At 48.8% G+C, this 17,006-nt stretch overlaps 1 protein-coding gene across 2 annotated transcripts in view; it reads left to right on the top strand.

Moving 5' to 3' along the window:
- The window catches only part of SH2B2 (SH2B adaptor protein 2), a 69,801-nt gene that overhangs the window by 22,721 nt on the left and 30,074 nt on the right, over positions 1-17,006 (top strand). The window contains exons 1-2 of one of the 2 annotated variants that reach the window (XM_039508272.1): positions 7,255-7,741; positions 14,939-15,826. In XM_039508272.1, the coding sequence (XP_039364206.1) occupies positions 14,966-15,826 (861 nt within the window). In that variant the 5' untranslated portion in view covers positions 7,255-7,741; positions 14,939-14,965. Of the gene's footprint in view, positions 1-7,254; positions 7,742-14,938; positions 15,827-17,006 lie in introns of those variants that run through there. The other variant, XM_039508273.1, reaches the window with a different exon arrangement.

Below are 17,006 nucleotides of genomic sequence, written 5' to 3'. Positions count from 1 at the left end.
GAAGGATGGACTCAGAAACCCTGCTTTCTTTTTTGATCAGGATTCTAAGACCAGACCGTTTGTACCTGCAGCTTTCTGCTTGGGCAGATGCAGAGATGTGAGTTCAATGCCTGGCCTGACTTTTATACTTCTGGAGGACCTCGGGCATGGGAGAAGTGCAGAGGCAAAGTGCCCAACTCCTCACAGCGGTCTCCGGGGCAGATTGCAGCTCTGTTGATAAGGTCTAGTGTAGCCATCCCTAGCCAATTAGTGCAATGCAAGCTCCTCTACTGAGAGCAAGAGCAGTGCCATTGGCTTAATAATAAGAGTCTGAACAGACTACCGAAGGGTCTCTGATAGATATACAACACAGCCCCACTTAACCATCATGTAGGGATCAGTAGCAACCATCCGAGACTCTTGAGCAATGTTGTGCTTTTGGTAACCAGCAGTTTCTGTTTGAGCTGGAAATTCAGGTTAATAGGGTTAGCACCACATGCGTTTAGGTCTGGGAGCGTTGGTACAAAATGGCCAGTGCTGTGGGGTCTCTCTCACACACTCATTGTTTTCCGGGACAATAGTGCTGCTCAGAGTTCCTTCTTTTAAACACACCACTCCATTTGCAGACCTGGAGTAAGTGGGTGAGGGGCCATTGAAATCAGTGGTACTTACTCCCAGTCTGAATCTCACCCGCTGTCCCTTGCACTGTGTAGTTCCTTTGATCAGCAGTTAATAATTGGTCACTTAATCTGCTGGCTGTTTATTAATAATCTTCTTTCACTGGAAACACAGACACTCTCAGAGTGGGGTATGTCATGAAATGTAGGTGAAATTTAATTAAACTGGCCCATTTTCCAAGTTGCCTGCAGATGTTTCACCACTTCTAGTCCGCATGAGATCAGCGTGGGGTAGGTGGGGCGTGCAGAGCTATCCCAGCCCAGGGAAGCTGGCAGAGAGATGGGGCAATGGAACCATTTAATTGGGCCTTGAGAATGCTTAAGAAACTGGATTCTAGACCCGAGTATTGAACCCGCTTTTTAACAGGAGCCACTTGGCTCTTGCTCGCTGAGCATATGACAGCTTATGTGGATACAAAGCTGGCCCTGAGGCTCACTGTGCCGCACAGGTAATGCCCTTAGCCCCTGGAAGAAACACCTCATGTCATTTTTCAAATTGCCCCTCCCTAGTGGGCCCATGGGAGCCCAGCAGGGCATGGATGGAAGCTCATTTGGGGAGAAGGGGCAGTAAAAAAATAGGGGGAACCCTGAGACCCCTGTAGAATGAATTAACAAACCGATCTTCCTCCAAAGAAAGCTAACCGATGACTTTTGAAGCCCACTGTCATTCCATGCTATATCCCTTCCTGGGGAGTCCTGACCTTAGTGGAACTGTCTGTGAGTGACCAGGTCAGGAACACAAGACCGAGGTGGCTTGGCTGCAAATGCCATTGGAAAGTCCTCTGCTGAAACAATCTACGTTAGCATCAGTTAGCTGGCTTATTATCTTTTTCATTCCCCAGCACTCCGGCCACCCTGCAAGCATTGCTTTGCTGTGGGAGTGACCCAATCTATTCCTTCACATTTTTTAGATTTCTCTCCCTCTGTGCTGCTTCGCACCCTGCTTTACATTATTCAGTGCCGCTGCTCGTCAGGCTCCAGGCGTTTTCCTAGTCACTGCAAGGGAGCTCTTTAAATAACTGCTCACATCAGAAACTTCGGCATTTTGCTTCTTGGCCTGGGCTCATTATTCTGGATTTACCCACATCAAACAGCATTTGTTATTCCAAAGTCAAGTTCCTTGATTGACCACAGTCCTCTTGTGATGTTTCTCACCATCTGCCTTGGGGATGCAAGGGTGTGTTTCGTGTTCTATTCCTTTTTCCCACATCACCGTTAAGATACTCAGTTCTCAGAAATTATGTCTATGCTATTGCTTCATTCTTTGCTCTCCAATTCAGTACGAACATCCTGAATTGGCATTGGGCGTCCTGGTACCATGGTGATGGGGATAGTACAAAGAACCAGGTAGTTCTGCTTAGCACCGAAGTCTTGTCTAAGTAGCACTTTCAGCAGGTTCTCTTCCAACCATCTTCACTAGCAATAGCCTGCTCTCCACCCCTTCATCTATATAAAGCTGAGTGGGTGTGTTGTAACCCACTGCTAAATGTGTATTACAAATCCCCGTGCCCAATCCACAGAGGATAGGAATCAGTTACAGTGGCACCTTGGGAGCCTTGGTTCTGTAGTTCAAGCAGTAGCAGCTCCTGCTTTTAGCTCTGGAGGTGCCTGGTTCAGTCCTTGGTGCAATGGTCAAGATGGCAGCCATCGGGGAGGAAAAGGGATTTAGCTACGAACACCACTTACAAGTATTTGTGCAAGCACCATGCAGAGAAACCTAATTCTTTAACGTGGGTTTATCTAGAAGTAACGAGACAATCATACAGACCGAATATTAGGAAACGTACTTCCTAGAGCTGAGCACTGCTAGGCTTTCCCTGGGAATGTGGTTGATGTCTCTCAACTGGGCTGAGCCTTGGGAAATGCATTGTAGGAAAGAATCCAAGGGATGATCTGAATAATTGACTCGGTCTCTTCCATCTGTGTAGTTTTTAGGATCAGTCAATGGAAGGCGCAACAAAATGGATGTCTGATCAGTGCTGCTGTTTCCCTGGCTTGAGGTTTTCTGGAGTGCAGGTGACCTGTACCGGTTCCCGTGGATAGCATGCAGCACTCTGTCCCTCAACTTGCTTCAAGCATTGATAGAGCGTTTTCCCCTGTGATATCCTGGCTACTTAGTAATCTGTTCATGGATCCAGAGTCAGTCAACCAAGTGACAATCATCCATCAAGCAGACCTGTCTTCAGCTGTCAGCCAGGGGATGGCGAAGTAAGGAATGGGTCAGAAATTGGACAAAGCTCCTTCCATGGTTAAGGTGGGAAAAGAGCTATTGCAATTTGTGACTGGGTCACACAGCCTGGAACTAGCTGATGGAGAATCAACCTGACAAGCAATAGTTCAGCTGTCAGCCCTGCTCAGCACTAGTGACGAAGGAAGAAAGATAAAAACATGGGGCACAGTAATGGTACCAAATAGAGAGTCTGAGGGTCTCAGTTCAGGACTGTCTATAAAGAGAGGAGATATGATGTTTGTTGGAGAATTCAGATTAAAATTCCATAGCACGCAAGGTGTGAAACCAAATGTATTGGTGCTATTAAAATTAATGCAGACTGTATAAATGGTTGGGTCATGCATCTTCTGTTGTTGTAACTTTTGTGTAGTTTCAAAAAGTCATGGATGCAAAAATGGATCAAAAGTCGTGACAGAAATCCAGCCCAAGAAATTAAGGCTGACACTAAAATCCCAGCGTTGGTGTGAAAGACCTATAGAACATCTTGGGAACAGGAGATAAATAATATCTTTAAAAGTAGTGCTACTTCTGGTCAGTTTTTCCTAGGAAACCAAGCTACATGGCACTCCAGTCTGAGTATAAATAAGCCCTATAAAGAATACAGCCACGTTACCAAGTCGGAACCATGGAGGCGATACAGGATCAGTAAATCCTGAAGGTGAATCATGTTGGGAACTTTCAGATGGGGCTCCTTAGTGGCTTTATGAAAAATCAATAATCCTTTTGCATGGTCGTAATCATAAAACAAATGCAATTTATGGCCTCTGACAAGACCATCTTTCCCAGGATATAAGGCAGAGGTGGAATAACCCAAAGCAATAAACTAAACTAGGTTCTTAGGAGGAAACGCTTTTTTATTTTTTTCCCCTCCTGCATGCCTCACTGGCCTTGAGTTTGGAGTGGGAATTTTCAAAGGTGCCTACAGGAATTAGGTGTCACTCTGAATTAGGTGCCTAATTCCCATTTAGAATCCTGATTAAAGTCACTTTTGAGTGAGCAACTACATTGCCTCCAACTTTCTATCCCATTTGCTAATGATGGCAAACCCCCAAACATCCAGGCCTAGGAAATAAATGATCCCAACATGCCCAAGTAGCTCTCTCTTACCCCAGAACTGTAAATATTTTCTTTAGTTACTAAAATTAAATGTTCTATCATGAATAAAATCTGCCTAAGGCCATGCTCTTTCTGATGTTCAGAATGACCTAAGTAGTTTGACATACAAACAAGTAACCTTTTTATTGTCATTAGTCCACATCCTGATGTGTTTTCTCCCCAGCTGGTGTGACAAACTAACCTGGTAACAGACATATTAATGGAAATTAATCTCTGAATAATTAATGGAAAGTTTGTATTGTTCTCCTCCTGCTTTCCTAACCTCTCACCCCCCTTCCAAGTGTGTGTGTGGGGGAGGGAGCAGCTAATTGTCAATCGAGCAGCCAATGAACTGGCACCGGGACATAGGTGGAAAAGCATCTCATTTGTATATTGAGGCATTCTCCATGATTTCTCTCACTGGTCTTTTTTCGTTTCCATCTGCAGCAGTTGCCTGGCAGGGTAATTGCACAGAAAGCTAAGACCTCCCTGCCTGGACCAGGGCTAAGGAAGGCCGGTTTGTTTTGGCCTTTCTACACAACACCTCGTCACCGCTTGATGGCTCTGCAGTCATCCGTGTGAGGGTAGTTGTAGTGTGTCTCAGTCAGGAGCTCTGTGCCCAGCGAGCCCCATCGCACAAATCGTTATCATAGTCTGCACTAACTGATGCCATGTTAGCAAGTGCTGCAGAGAGGGCGAGGAATGACAGGACTGTGGAGATAGATGGGGTCCCTCCAGGGCGGCTGAGACCCATCAGCAGTGTGGTGCATGGGAAGCCTACATGGTTGATCTCTGGGCTCTACCTGTTTTGTGGCTAAACTGAGGAATTTGTTCTCCAGGAAAAAATTACCCTAAACCAGAACCGTTCTTTCTTAAGTCCACCACAAGCCTCAAGGGAGGGCAGGTGGAGGCTGATAAAATGGATCCAGATCTAAATTGCACTTGCGTTGGACATTGCTTCAAGATGGGCTTGAATTGCTACGTCTGGACCCAGCCTTCCTCAAAGTTGAGGGGGCTTTTGAGCTAGTTCTGGTTCGGAGCCATCTCTAGTTCTGCAAAACCCATTTCATCTCTGCCACCCTAGCAATCCTTGCCTAACTCCTGAGGTGGGTGGGTCCAGAGCACCAGTTCCAGGGATTTCCTGGAAGCCTGTGTTTAGACAGGTGTCTTCTCGGCAGTTCCACATCGGTGGCTCCATCAACAGGCGCTGTTCTGCCTTCAAGGCATTTCCTTGGTACTGTGTAGATAACTTTAAATAGAATCCTTTATACCTTTCCACTCTCTCTCTAATTCATCCATCTGGCACTTGGATCTCCCTGGGGCAGAGAGAGTGGGAGTGTATAACTGAGGCGATAAAAGGCTGTTGTATTTATTGCTTCCTGAAAACAGAAGGTATTACTGCTGACATCCTTCGCCTATACCCACTGTCTGTGGGAAGCTGTTCTACTGAATGGAACTTTTTCCAGACTTGTCAGCAACTTAAAAAGTCAACAGAGTTCCCTGCAATCAGTGCTGAGTTTCTAGCTAGCCCCATTCTCACCCTGCCACTGTGTGCTGTGTTCTGTTGGCAAAACTCCTCTCTGAGCCCGGTGTAGTGCTGGCCAGGGTGAAATGTTAATAGCCTCACATGCATCCTTGTTGGAGCACTCTGCACTGGCTGTTCTTGGGGTGTTAGCAGAGGGGCGTTAGCTGCAGGATTTTACACTCAGCTGCAGTGCTCTTCCCGCTGTCTGTGGGCTGGCAGTGTGTCCGGGGGATGGCGAGGTTCCTGCCGTATCGGAGATACTGCGGTGATCAAATCGCCCATTCATCTTGGATTAATAAAAAAAGATAGACTTGCTTCATATGAATAATAGTGCTGAGGGAAACATGCCAGTCTGATGGGACTACAGATCAAAATCCTTTCTCTATGAAGCAATATGACACACTTATATAGTGCCTTCTGTTGAAAGATCTCAAAACACTCGTAAACTTTAATGAACTGAGCCTCCTCGGTCTACCAGGACACGTACAAAACTGGAGGCAGAGCTGGGTCAGTGGGACAAGTTCCCAGGCGTGTGCTTTGCCACAGGTACATCCTGCCTGCAGGTGCAGCATGGGCCACCCAGGGCAAACATTCCCCAGCACCACCTTACTGTGGCCGCTCATCCCTGACTTGGAGGGATCACCTCCTTGGAAGTGAGACTCTTTGGCCCTGGACCTAGCTGCTGAGACGCCCAACGAGAGGGACGACTATGGGTATCTGCATGTGAGGTGATGGTCTCTCGACTAGGAGGAATCTGACCTCATCAAACTCCCTTTCCAATGGTTTTTGTCTTGGTACGTCAGCCCATATGGCCTGTGTTATGCAGGAGGTCAGACTAGATGGTCACAGTGGTCCCTTCTGGCCTTAAGCCATGTGATTTTATTACAGTCGAACCCATTTATCTCGACCTCGGTTATCTTGCCAATCCTATTAAGTCGGTTTTTTACAAGTGTGGAGCCAAACTCCTCCTCTTTCTTATTATTAATTTCTTTATGTCGATTCACGTCGCCGAAATATCTCCCCTCGCCCCCGCCTCCCCGACCCCGTGTCCCCCTGCCCGTCCCGCCCGGCCCCCCCCCCGCCCGGCCCGCCCGCCCCCGCCCGGCCCGGCCGCGCCGCCCCCCCCCCCGCCCCCGCCCGCCCGCCGTGCCCCCCCGCCGCCCCGCCCGCCCGCGCCGTCCGCCCGCCCGCCCGCCCGCCGCCGCGCGCCCCCGCCCTGGTCCCCTGCAGGCAGGAGTTCAGGGGTGGGGGTGGATAGGGGTATTATCTCATCATCGGTTATCTGGACTAGGTTCAACTGTATTTCTATTATGGTACCACCCAGAGGCTCCATTTGCATAGGGCAGCCCCTGCCCCAAAGAGGCTGAAGTTTAAATAGCTGAGAAGGGGAGTATTATTCTCTCCATTATACTGAGACCAGTGAAATGAGCTGTTCAAGGTCACACAGGGAGTCTGTTGTGGAGCCAGGAGCTGAGCCCAGGTCTTCTCAGTTCCAGCCCTGTGCCTTAACCATGAGCTCATCTTTCTGCTCAGGATGGGACAGAAACACCCACCCCACGCCCTGATGAACAACTCCGCCTGTTGCTGTTTGTGATGGGCTCTAAGGGGTTAATAGAGCCCTAGGGAGACTGTGCAGGAGGCAGCCAATCACAGAAGGGCTGAGAGGAGCAGCCAATCAAGGCCTGGTAGGCCCATATAAGAAGAGCTGCATGGCAGAGCAGCGCCAGTTAGTCCCTGGAGCTCAAGGAGGGAGGACTGACTGCCTTGCAGGAGGAAGCACCTTGGACAGAGCAGTGCTGGGCAGGACCAAGGGAGTGAGAGCGAGTTCCTGGCTGACTGCCAAGACTGGCATGCTGAAGCCTGAGATAAGGGCGGAGAAGGTCCTGGGGCTGCGGGGAAGGGGCCCAGAGAAGTAGACAGAGAGGTTGGAGTGGACACAGAACATGGCTGCCAGCTACAGGGTCCCTGGGCCAAGACCCAGAGTAGTGGGCGGGCCCGGGTCCCCTTTCACCCCCACTCACCTCTGAGGAAGTAGCTGGACCGTCGGACTGTGGTACAATCCCCTGGAACATGGAGCGTGGCACAGCCAGAGGGCTGTGTCCTGAAGAGGATGCTGCGGTCCTTGGAGTGACGTCGGTCCTGGAGCAGAAGTGATGGCAGCAAGACATCACCAGAAGAGGGCTCACGGGCAAACAGAGCTAATTCCCAGGACAGCCAGCAGGAGGCGCTGCAGTGGTGAGTGAACCCCGTCACACTGTTGCTCAGCAATGAGCTCTGCGCCCTTTGTAAAGCTCTACAAAGTGTGACTGCAGAGTTCAGGGTGACAACCAGCGTCCTAGCAGCCCACTAGACAGGTGCAACATCCTGAAGCATCTCGGCCTATAAAATTATTCCAGTGTCTGCTCCCTCCAAGACCAAACAACGCTGAAAACTGGGCCAAGCCAATGAATAATTCACTTCTCGCCTGGTTCACTAGACTTGTTAGAGAATCTTAAATACATGGAATAATTTCTAATAATCCACCTGGGATAACCACTGAGCTGCTATTGGCTTCTTCCCTTGCTCTCTTCTCTGTATGGTGGCTGCTCCTCTCTTGGGGGCTAGGTGGTGGTGGTGGGTCACTGTTAAATATTTATCCACTGTTAGCGCTGCTTCAGTCTCCCTTTCATCTACATTCTAAATGAACATGGCCTCATGAAGGGGTTCTCCAGTCCTTTTGTATTGCAGACCTCCATGTGAGAGGGAAACCCACCTCCCATCTCCAAACCCACCACACGGTTTCAGCCAGATACCTGAAGGGGTCAGAAAGGGATTTCCATCCCTTCCCCCAAAATATTCTAAATGCTCCTTCCTCTGGAGCATTAGGGATGGCCATGGCTGGAGAAGGGCCATTGGATGGGGGAGGCAGGGTATGGCTCTGGGGTGGCACTGAGCATTCTCTCTCTCTCTGGTGCTTGGCTGGCTGGTTCTCTCTCATGTGCTCAGGGTCTAACTGATTGCTGTGTGGGGTTGGGAAAGAATTTTTCCCTGGGGTCAAATTGGCAGTGGAGGTTTTTGCCTCCCTCTGCAGCATGTGTGCGCGGGCCGCTTGCCAGGATTATCTGGGTGTATCGCACTGAATCATTTCCCTGCCATTGCTGGGTGCAATTTGGTTCCTCTTGTTCTGTGCCAGTGGCACATAATCTAGTCTTCTGCGGAGCGTAATACATGGGTCTCATTTTGGCTGTTGGGTTAGTGCACAGGTGCTGGGTGGTGGTCATGGCCAGGAGGTCAGACTAGATGCTCTGGTGTTCCCTTCTGGCCTTAAACTCTGACACTGGTTAGGTCTCAAAATATCCAGCTCTGTCAACCACTGGGGAGGGACTGCATTTTGAGAATGGCGGGTCTAGCTGTTTCCTGGCTTCTGCGTCCAAGCTCTGCAACGTACTTGCTGAGCGATCTTGGGCAAACTGCTTCCCTGTGCTCTGCCTCCATTTCTCTAAAATGGGGATTGTGGAATTCTCTGTTGCATTACAGACAATGTGAAGGTTAATCTATGTAAACCAGTTTTCAGACCCTGCTGTTAGTTCAAAGTAGGGGTGTATGTGTGTGATTTCCAGACTTGTAAAGCTGAGAATCCATTCATTCATTCTCGGACTGAGGGTACCCATGTATCCACACAGACCTGTACCCATGCGTGGCGATGGCTAGTTACGGGTAGGGAGATATTGCGTGCCCAGTTTTTTGGGAGGGAGGGTTTATGCCAAAAGGGGTCTCTCACTTTATTCCCCCATGCTCAAAATCTGCCTTTAGACAGCTACCAGTCAAATGAAGGCCTCCTCAGCTGCGGGACAGATTTGCACAGCTGTAGAACCGTGAATGCACCTGCAGAATGGGCTACTTGTCAGTTGCTTTACTCGGGGCACATGTATGTTTGCAGTAGAATCTGATCCCCCTCCCGCTTCCATTCACCCAGGAGCTGCAGCTGCTTCTTGGGATGCTGCCCTGCCGTAGATCCTGACACTAATGAAGACTAGTGAGAGGCAAGGCTTCCCCGTAATGAAAAGGAACTCTCTGAATGCCAGCCACGCAGCTCCAGAGCAGCGCTTACTGGCCCTGACTCCCCTGCCCAGTAGGGGAGAGATTATTAGCCCAGGTGTGGTATTAATTAGTTGCTAGGCTGGCTTAGCAAATGAGCATGGCTCTCTTTCCACTGAGGGTGTTGCTCTGTTGGAAGCAGGGGCAGTCACTTGCCCCAAATTGCATCCAGAGGGGTGAGGCTGATAATTTTTGGCTTCCCTACCAATGAGTTCAGGCAGCAAGTGCCTTAAAAATCTATCTAATCCTGCTGCTTGGCTGTCAGGGGTTGGGTGGACTCTGCGTTCCCGATTTGATCCATGTGACATTCCCTGCCCTTGATGCAGTCCATCCCTGCCATCAATAACGATCAGCATCAGACTCCCCTGCCCTCCCCCTCAGCTCCTGTTGGCTTGGTTTCCTGTCAAAGCATTATTAATATCCCTGGGTTCCCCTCTGCACCTTGCTCTCCTTTGACGCTAACTGGGAGCAAGCCGGATTTATAATCTTGTTAAAGCCTGTGATTATACGGCTCAATGCTGTGCATGGGTCTCTCCCTGGCTTCACTGGGGGTGTCAAACCCAGGGCTTGCGCAGAATTGCCTCCTTTATCCATAATCATAGGAAGAGGTGTGATCTCTTCACCTTGCAAACACTAACGAGCTAGATCTGGCCCCACACCCTGCCTGTGAGGTAGGGAGGTTTCACCCTCAGTTTAGATAGATAAGGAAACCGAGGCACAGAAAGGGTAAGTGACTTGCCCAAGTTCGCATCATGAGCCTGTGTCAGGGCGGGGAAAGAGAACCTTGCAGTCCTGACTCCCAGGCCTGTGTGTTAATCTAGTCCAACTCTGGCATTAGCAGCTCTGCTCATCAATGTATAGACCTGGAAGCCCAGCCCCAAACCTGTTTCTTTTCTCCGCTCATCTCATCTAGACCACGTCGCTGGGCTTTCTGCCTCTCCTCTTCCTGGGTTGGCTTGGAAGGTTGTCTCTCGGCCAAGCAGAAGCACATTCATAGGCTGACGCTCATGAGCCTCTGTCTCTGCTCCAGACTTGATCTCACGGGGGATTTCAAAAGGACCCTGCGCTTCCCCTGGGGAAAGTGGTTTTACTTTCAAGCTCACTGTTTTCCACCCAGCCTCTCTGGGGACAGATGCCGAGGAGGGTCCAAGCAACAATAAATTAAAGTGATCACACTCTCTACTCTGGGGATGTGTCTCCAAAGTGTTTAAAAGGTTAAGAATCATCCACAGATGTTCCAATGAATGTCTCAGAAACTGTTATAGAGTCCAGGAGTGTGCTTATAACCACGGCTTACAGCCATCTGTAATACCTTCTACTGCTGTGCTTATAACCACCTGTAGGATGAACTACTCATGCCCGTAACATTATAGAACACTTCTTAATCATTAACCCTTTATATGCTATAAATGTGCCGTTAACAGAAAGTATGAGTAACGGGGTGGAGTTGAGGACAAAGCAGATGTATTTAGGTTTATTTTTTTTTTTCTCCTCACCGGGCAATTCAGCTTATCAGCTTGTGGAATGCTTTCCCCAGGGCAGAGCTAGAAACCTGGTTGAGCTGCACAAGCACTGGAGCATTTGCTGTAAGGACCAATCCCCTCTAGTCCCACCAGCAGACAGACAATGACCTCATCCTGAGGTTCTTGACCAGCAGTGGCCTGTAGAGCAGAGGTCAACAAAACAGTTGCTGGCAGTTTGCATCGAACCTGCTGACCACATAGGGCTGGCTGGCTCCTCCTGGCTTCAGCTGCTGAATTGCATTGAACAGCAGCTAAAAATATCACATCCTTTCCTGATGCTACTCTTCAATGGCAGCCGTTGCAAGTAGCTACATCAGAGCTGTCAGGCAATTGTGAATGGGAGAGGAGGCGGGATGGCAGGATCCTGAATGGGACGGGAGGCGAATCTGGAGGCACACACTCTTCCTTTTAAGGTACAGTTCTCCAAAAGTTAGAGAGCTCCTGACTTAATGAACCCAGCAATGAAGTGTGACTTATGTTTCCCTTCCCATCCTTTATCTATCTTGTCTATTTGGTATGTGAGCTCTTTGGGGATTGGGTATGTACAGCGCCCGGCACTGGGGCTGGTGAGCTCAACTAGGGCCTCTAGTCTTTAACCCGTGATTGGAGGACTGCAGTAACTCAGCCAGAGGTTAGGGGTCTGTTTCAGGAGTGGATGAAGTTCTGTGGCTTGCGATGGGCAGGAGATCAGACTAGATGATCACGATGGTCCCTTCTGACCTTAAAGTCTATGAATCTACAGTACTACAGATAAAAACAGTGGGGTTGTACATTTGTGCGGTGTTGATTGGTTATGCAAGTCAGATCATATCTCACAACAGGAAGGATCTGTGTAGTTAGATACATGATGGATGGCTGCAAAAGGCACTTACAATGGCCTGTTAGCTGGATAAATTTGCTGGCCCCAGGAGCAATTCCTCATATTAATTGCTCTAACCTTGGTCCCGGTATTGCCACCTTGACATCCAATCCAAGATGAGAGGGCGAGTGTGTGAGGGAGCTGAGACCACTACAGCAGCCCCTCTTGGTGTGCTGTGTAACTTCAGGAGCAGATGAGCATGGTCATTTCCAGCTAGGATTTAATACTTAGCGGGGCATATCGGGTCCAGATGTGCTCCTGAGAAGATGAGTGACTCCTCCAGGCAGCAGGCCATGGGTGTGGATTGGTATCACTCTGTGATGGGTTGGATCACAGAAACCCCCTTGGGAACTGCCAAGTGATGTGCCAAGACTACTTCTGCCCCTGCTTTCCCTGCCAGCTCGGGGCCCCAGCACCCTGTCTTGCTGAGCCAGACACTCCCGTCTGCTCCAACACAGACCCAGGGTCTGAATTACCTGCCCCAAAGCTGCAGATTTAACTGAAAGCAGCTTACAGAAGTGTTCCTGTCTTTAACACTCAGATAACACTCTAAACCCAAATAAATCTGTTTTACTCTGTATAAAGCTTATACAGAGTAAATTGTTCACCTTCTATAACACTGATAGAGAGATATACACAGCTGTTTGCCCTCCCCCGCAGGTATTAACACATACTCTGGGTTAATTAATAAGTAAAAAGTGATTTTATTAAATACAGAAAGTAGGATTTAAGTGGTTCCAAGTAGTAACAGACAGAACAAAGTGAATTACCAAGCAAAATAAAACAAAACACGCAAATCTAAGCCTAATACAGTAATACAACTGAGTACAGATAAAATCTCACCCTGAAAGATGTTTCAATAAGTCTCTTTCACAGACTGGACTCCTTCCTAGTCTGGGCACAATCCTTTCCCCTGGTACAGCCCTCATTTCAGCTCAGGTGGTAGCCAGGGGATTCCTCATGATGGCTGCCTGCCTTTGTTCTTTTCCACCCATTTATATATCTTTTGCATAAGGCGGGAATCCTTTGTCTCTCTGGGTTCCCCCCCTTTCCCCCACCCCAATGGAAAAGCACCAGGTTAAAGATGGATTCCAGTTCAGGTGACATGATCACATGTCACTGCAAGACTTCATTACCCACTTGCCAGCACACACATATACAGGAAGACTTACAGGTAAAACACACCCATCTGCAGTCAATTATCCTGGTTAATGGGAGTTATCAAGATTCCAGACCACTCTTAATGGCCCACACTTTGCATAATTACAACAGGCCCTCAGTTATATTTCATATTTCTAGTTTCAGATACAAGAGTGGTACATTTCTACAAATAGGATAACCACACTCAGTAGATTATAAGCTTTGTAATGATACCTTACAAGAGACCTTTTGCGTGAAGCATATTCCAGTTATATTAGCCTATTTTCATAAAATCATATAAAGTGCAATGTCACACACTCCACCTCCAGCATCAGCAATAGCAGAGGCTGGTTATGGCAGCAGAGTCCTTTAACTTATTCCAGCACAGAAGCAAAAGCAAAGGCTGGCTTTTTATGCCTTTGCAGCTGTGCCTGTATTAACCGATGGGGGGTTTCTCTTGTTGCTTGGATGAGACCCTCCCTGCTCCTGTCATCGTGCACTGACTCCATCTGTAAAAGATGCCGTCTCCTGAAACAATCCCTGCTCCTGGGACAAGAAAGGAACAGCATTGCAGGAGGACTCTACCAAAACAAGGCACTCCACTCCACGCACTTCTCCCTCTGGACAGAGGATGAGAGAACAAATGTGTGACAGGTGTGTGGCCGTGTTACTGAAAGCACTACTGGAAGGCACTCGTGCGACAGTGTAAAAACTTAGAATAGAATAGAACTCTGAATGGATGGAATTTCCTGTTTCCTCGTTCACTGTGTGGCTCCGGAGGCAGGTTGTGCATAGCTGGCTCTGTACGTATGCCCTAACTTCGACTTATCCCTCTGAACTCCCAGCAGTTACTTTGTGATTTTTTTTCCCCCATGTGGTTAGTGGTGTCTGTCTAGCCCTGCTGCATCTGTCTGGGATGCTGTCTGCTCCCGAACGATACACAGGGCAGGGTCTTGGATAGTGAGTCAATAAGAGACGTCTAAGGAAAAACTTTGCACCCCAAGAAGTGGAGTTGGTGATTCCGTAGATGATGCTCTTCTTTCTGAGTCCGTACTTCTCTCTGTCCCAGTCATGATGCTGAGAGAACCATCCATCATTGTGAAATGGTTGCACGCTTCTTTTAAAAGACTAGACTGTTGATCATTGTGTCCTAGCCAAATTTGTATTTGGTATTTACATTTTGCTTACCAAAAAAGTCTCTCTTGTAGCTTCAGTTGGACAGGGTATTCTTCTCTTTCTGCCCTGAAGAGAAGTGTTGTAGTCTGCTGTTAAATGGTGGATATGTTCTGCTCCAGAGGGGGATGCATTTCAGTAGTGAGTGAGGTCATCACGGTGCAGATGATATATACAAGGCCTGGTTGTAGGCCTCTAATTTAAGGCATCCAGTTCCTTATTTTGGGTGTTCATATTGGTACTTTAGCTGTGAAAATACTGATGTGAGCACCCAGATGTGAAACGGGATGTGCTCATTAAGATACAGATTTTCTAGAACCTGACTCCCACTGCCCCACCACCCTGCAAAGCCCCATGGGATCCTTGGCAATCATAGCCATTACTCAGTGGTCTTAAGACATGGAACATGTTAGGGCTAGCGTCTGAAGTGATGTGATCATAGAGGCAGAAATAAGGTTGCACTAACCATAGTTCTGCATGCTTTCTAGACATGGTGGAATGTTGTGACTGCAGCTGTTTAAAATGTTACATATCATCAATTGTCCTTGTTTTTCTTGTGGATTCCCTTGGCCATGGATAGTTCTGCAGTGGTGTGTGTGTTTGTGTTTAGAATTCCTTATCTAAACTGTCATTAACCTTCTCTTTGATTTGCCTTTGCAGTTTGCTGGTAGGTGGAATGGGGCAGTCATGAATGGTGATGCCCTTTGCCAAGAGTCTTCCTCCCAGCTTCCCGACTGGAGGGAATTCTGTGAGCTCCACGCCCAGGCTGCTGCGGTGGATTTTGCTCAGAAGTTCTGCCAGTTCCTGAAGGAGAACCCCCATTACGATACCCCGGGGGCTGAAACCTCCTTCTCCCATCACTTTGCTGCCAATTTCTTGGACATCTTCAGCTTGGAGGTCAGCAGGGTGTTTGTGTCCGACTCCCCAACCAAGTACAACATAGTGCCCTTTGTGGGACTACAGAACTGCCACATGCCTTACGGCCGAGACATCCTCCAGAGGAAAGAGGAGACCTCCACAGAATCCCTGGACAGCATGGACAACCCCGTGAACTCCAGCCGATATCTGAGCCAGTCCCAGCAGGCTCAGGCCCATAAAGTTTCTTCCTACGGCCACTCTCGGAGTTCAGAGGACGTCTCTGTCCATGCTACTTCCAAGCCGAAATTCAAGAAAGGTTTCTCCTTGAGGAATATGAGCCTGTGCGTGGTGGATGGCATGAAGGAGATGTGGCACAGGAAATCCTCTCCGGAGCCAGGCGTGGAGGCCACGCAGGGTGGCAGGAGGTCAGAGAGAGAGCACTGTCCCTCTGCGAACAAGGAGCACAATGACACAAGGGAGAGATGGACTCACAAGCTACGGCTGTCAAAAGTCCAGTCTTCCAAGGTGGAACTGGTAGATATTCAGAGGGAGGGCACCCTCCGCTACATGGTGGCGGATGACACGAACTGTGTGGGTAGCTCTCAGTGGCAGAAGTGTCGGCTGATGCTCAGGAAGGCTGTGAAGATGGAGGGGGAGAGGTTCCTGCTGGAGTTTTATGTGCCTCCAAAGGTAGGTCTTGTAGGTTCTTCATGGTTGAGCTTCCTATCTATATTGACTTGCTTGGCCGCAGGCTGCAGAGTTTATAGATGTGACGCTCCTCGCCCCGAGAGGCCATAGATCCTGGCTGACACATCTTCGAGCTGCGCTTCATCAGAGCTCCAGACAGCCGTGGCAGTTTTACAGCTCTCTGATGGGCTGGTGTGCGGCTGCCCGGTGATGGGTGTTGCTCCTCTATTGTTTCAGATGGTCTATTTTAATCCTCCACCTCCTGGTCTTAATCCACTCTATGGGTATAAAGCATAATTCAGTGGTTTTGCTTATTTTGTCTGTGCCAAGCCCTCCACCAAGTTTCTGCCAAACAATGTTAGTGTCTGCTCAGACTTCCTGATGCCCAGCGCTCCTAGTTCATTATCTATCTTATAGGTCTTTGAGCTGGATTTGAATAGGGATTGGAGGGGTTGTTGTTTTTTTACCACCACCAGTGTGCCTCACCTCAGAACTAGAAGATCCACCTCCTAGGGGTGAAAGAGGAATTTAGTATCCCCAAGCATAGAACTGGAAGGGACCTTGAGAGGTCATCTAGTCCAGTCCCCTGCACTCAAGGCAGGACTAAGTATTATCTAGACCGTCCCTGACAGGTGTTTGTCCAACCTGCTCTTAAAAATCTCCAGTGATGGAGATTCCACAGCCTCCCTAGGCAATTTATTCCATTGCTTAACCACCCTGACAGTTAGGAAGTTTTTCCTAATGTCAATCCATTCAGTCGCTGGCCTCTCGGTTAAGACTGAAAGCAATGGGGCCAATGGAGGCAGGCACAGCTACTGAGGCTGTCAACGAGCCTTGTATGATAGTGACGCTTCCCAAATCCGTCACTAAGGAAGGATGGCCTAGTAGTTAGGGTACTAGCCTGGAAGTTGGGTGACCTGGCCCCAGTTCCCAGCTCTGTCACCAACTTCCTTACCAGTTCCCCTCCCCAAATCCCCAAGCCGTCCAGTCCCTCAGGGACTCAAATGGTTCATGTTTGAGCGCTACTTTGTCTGGATTTTAGGGACAAGGTCTGATTTCAAATAGCAAGAAGCACTGAAGGCATCCATCTGCACCCGCCTAGCGACCGTGTCTTGGGATTCATGTAATACACACGATTTGTACCCCAATCAGCCATGCTCAGAGCTTGGCTTTTGTTTTGCCT

The sequence above is a fragment of the Mauremys reevesii genome, linkage group 20, assembly GCF_016161935.1.
Source record: "Mauremys reevesii isolate NIE-2019 linkage group 20, ASM1616193v1, whole genome shotgun sequence".
Taxonomy (NCBI): domain Eukaryota; kingdom Metazoa; phylum Chordata; order Testudines; family Geoemydidae; genus Mauremys; species Mauremys reevesii.
The sequence above is the reverse complement of the archived record's forward strand: the minus strand, read 5'-3'. Positions and strand labels throughout refer to the sequence as shown.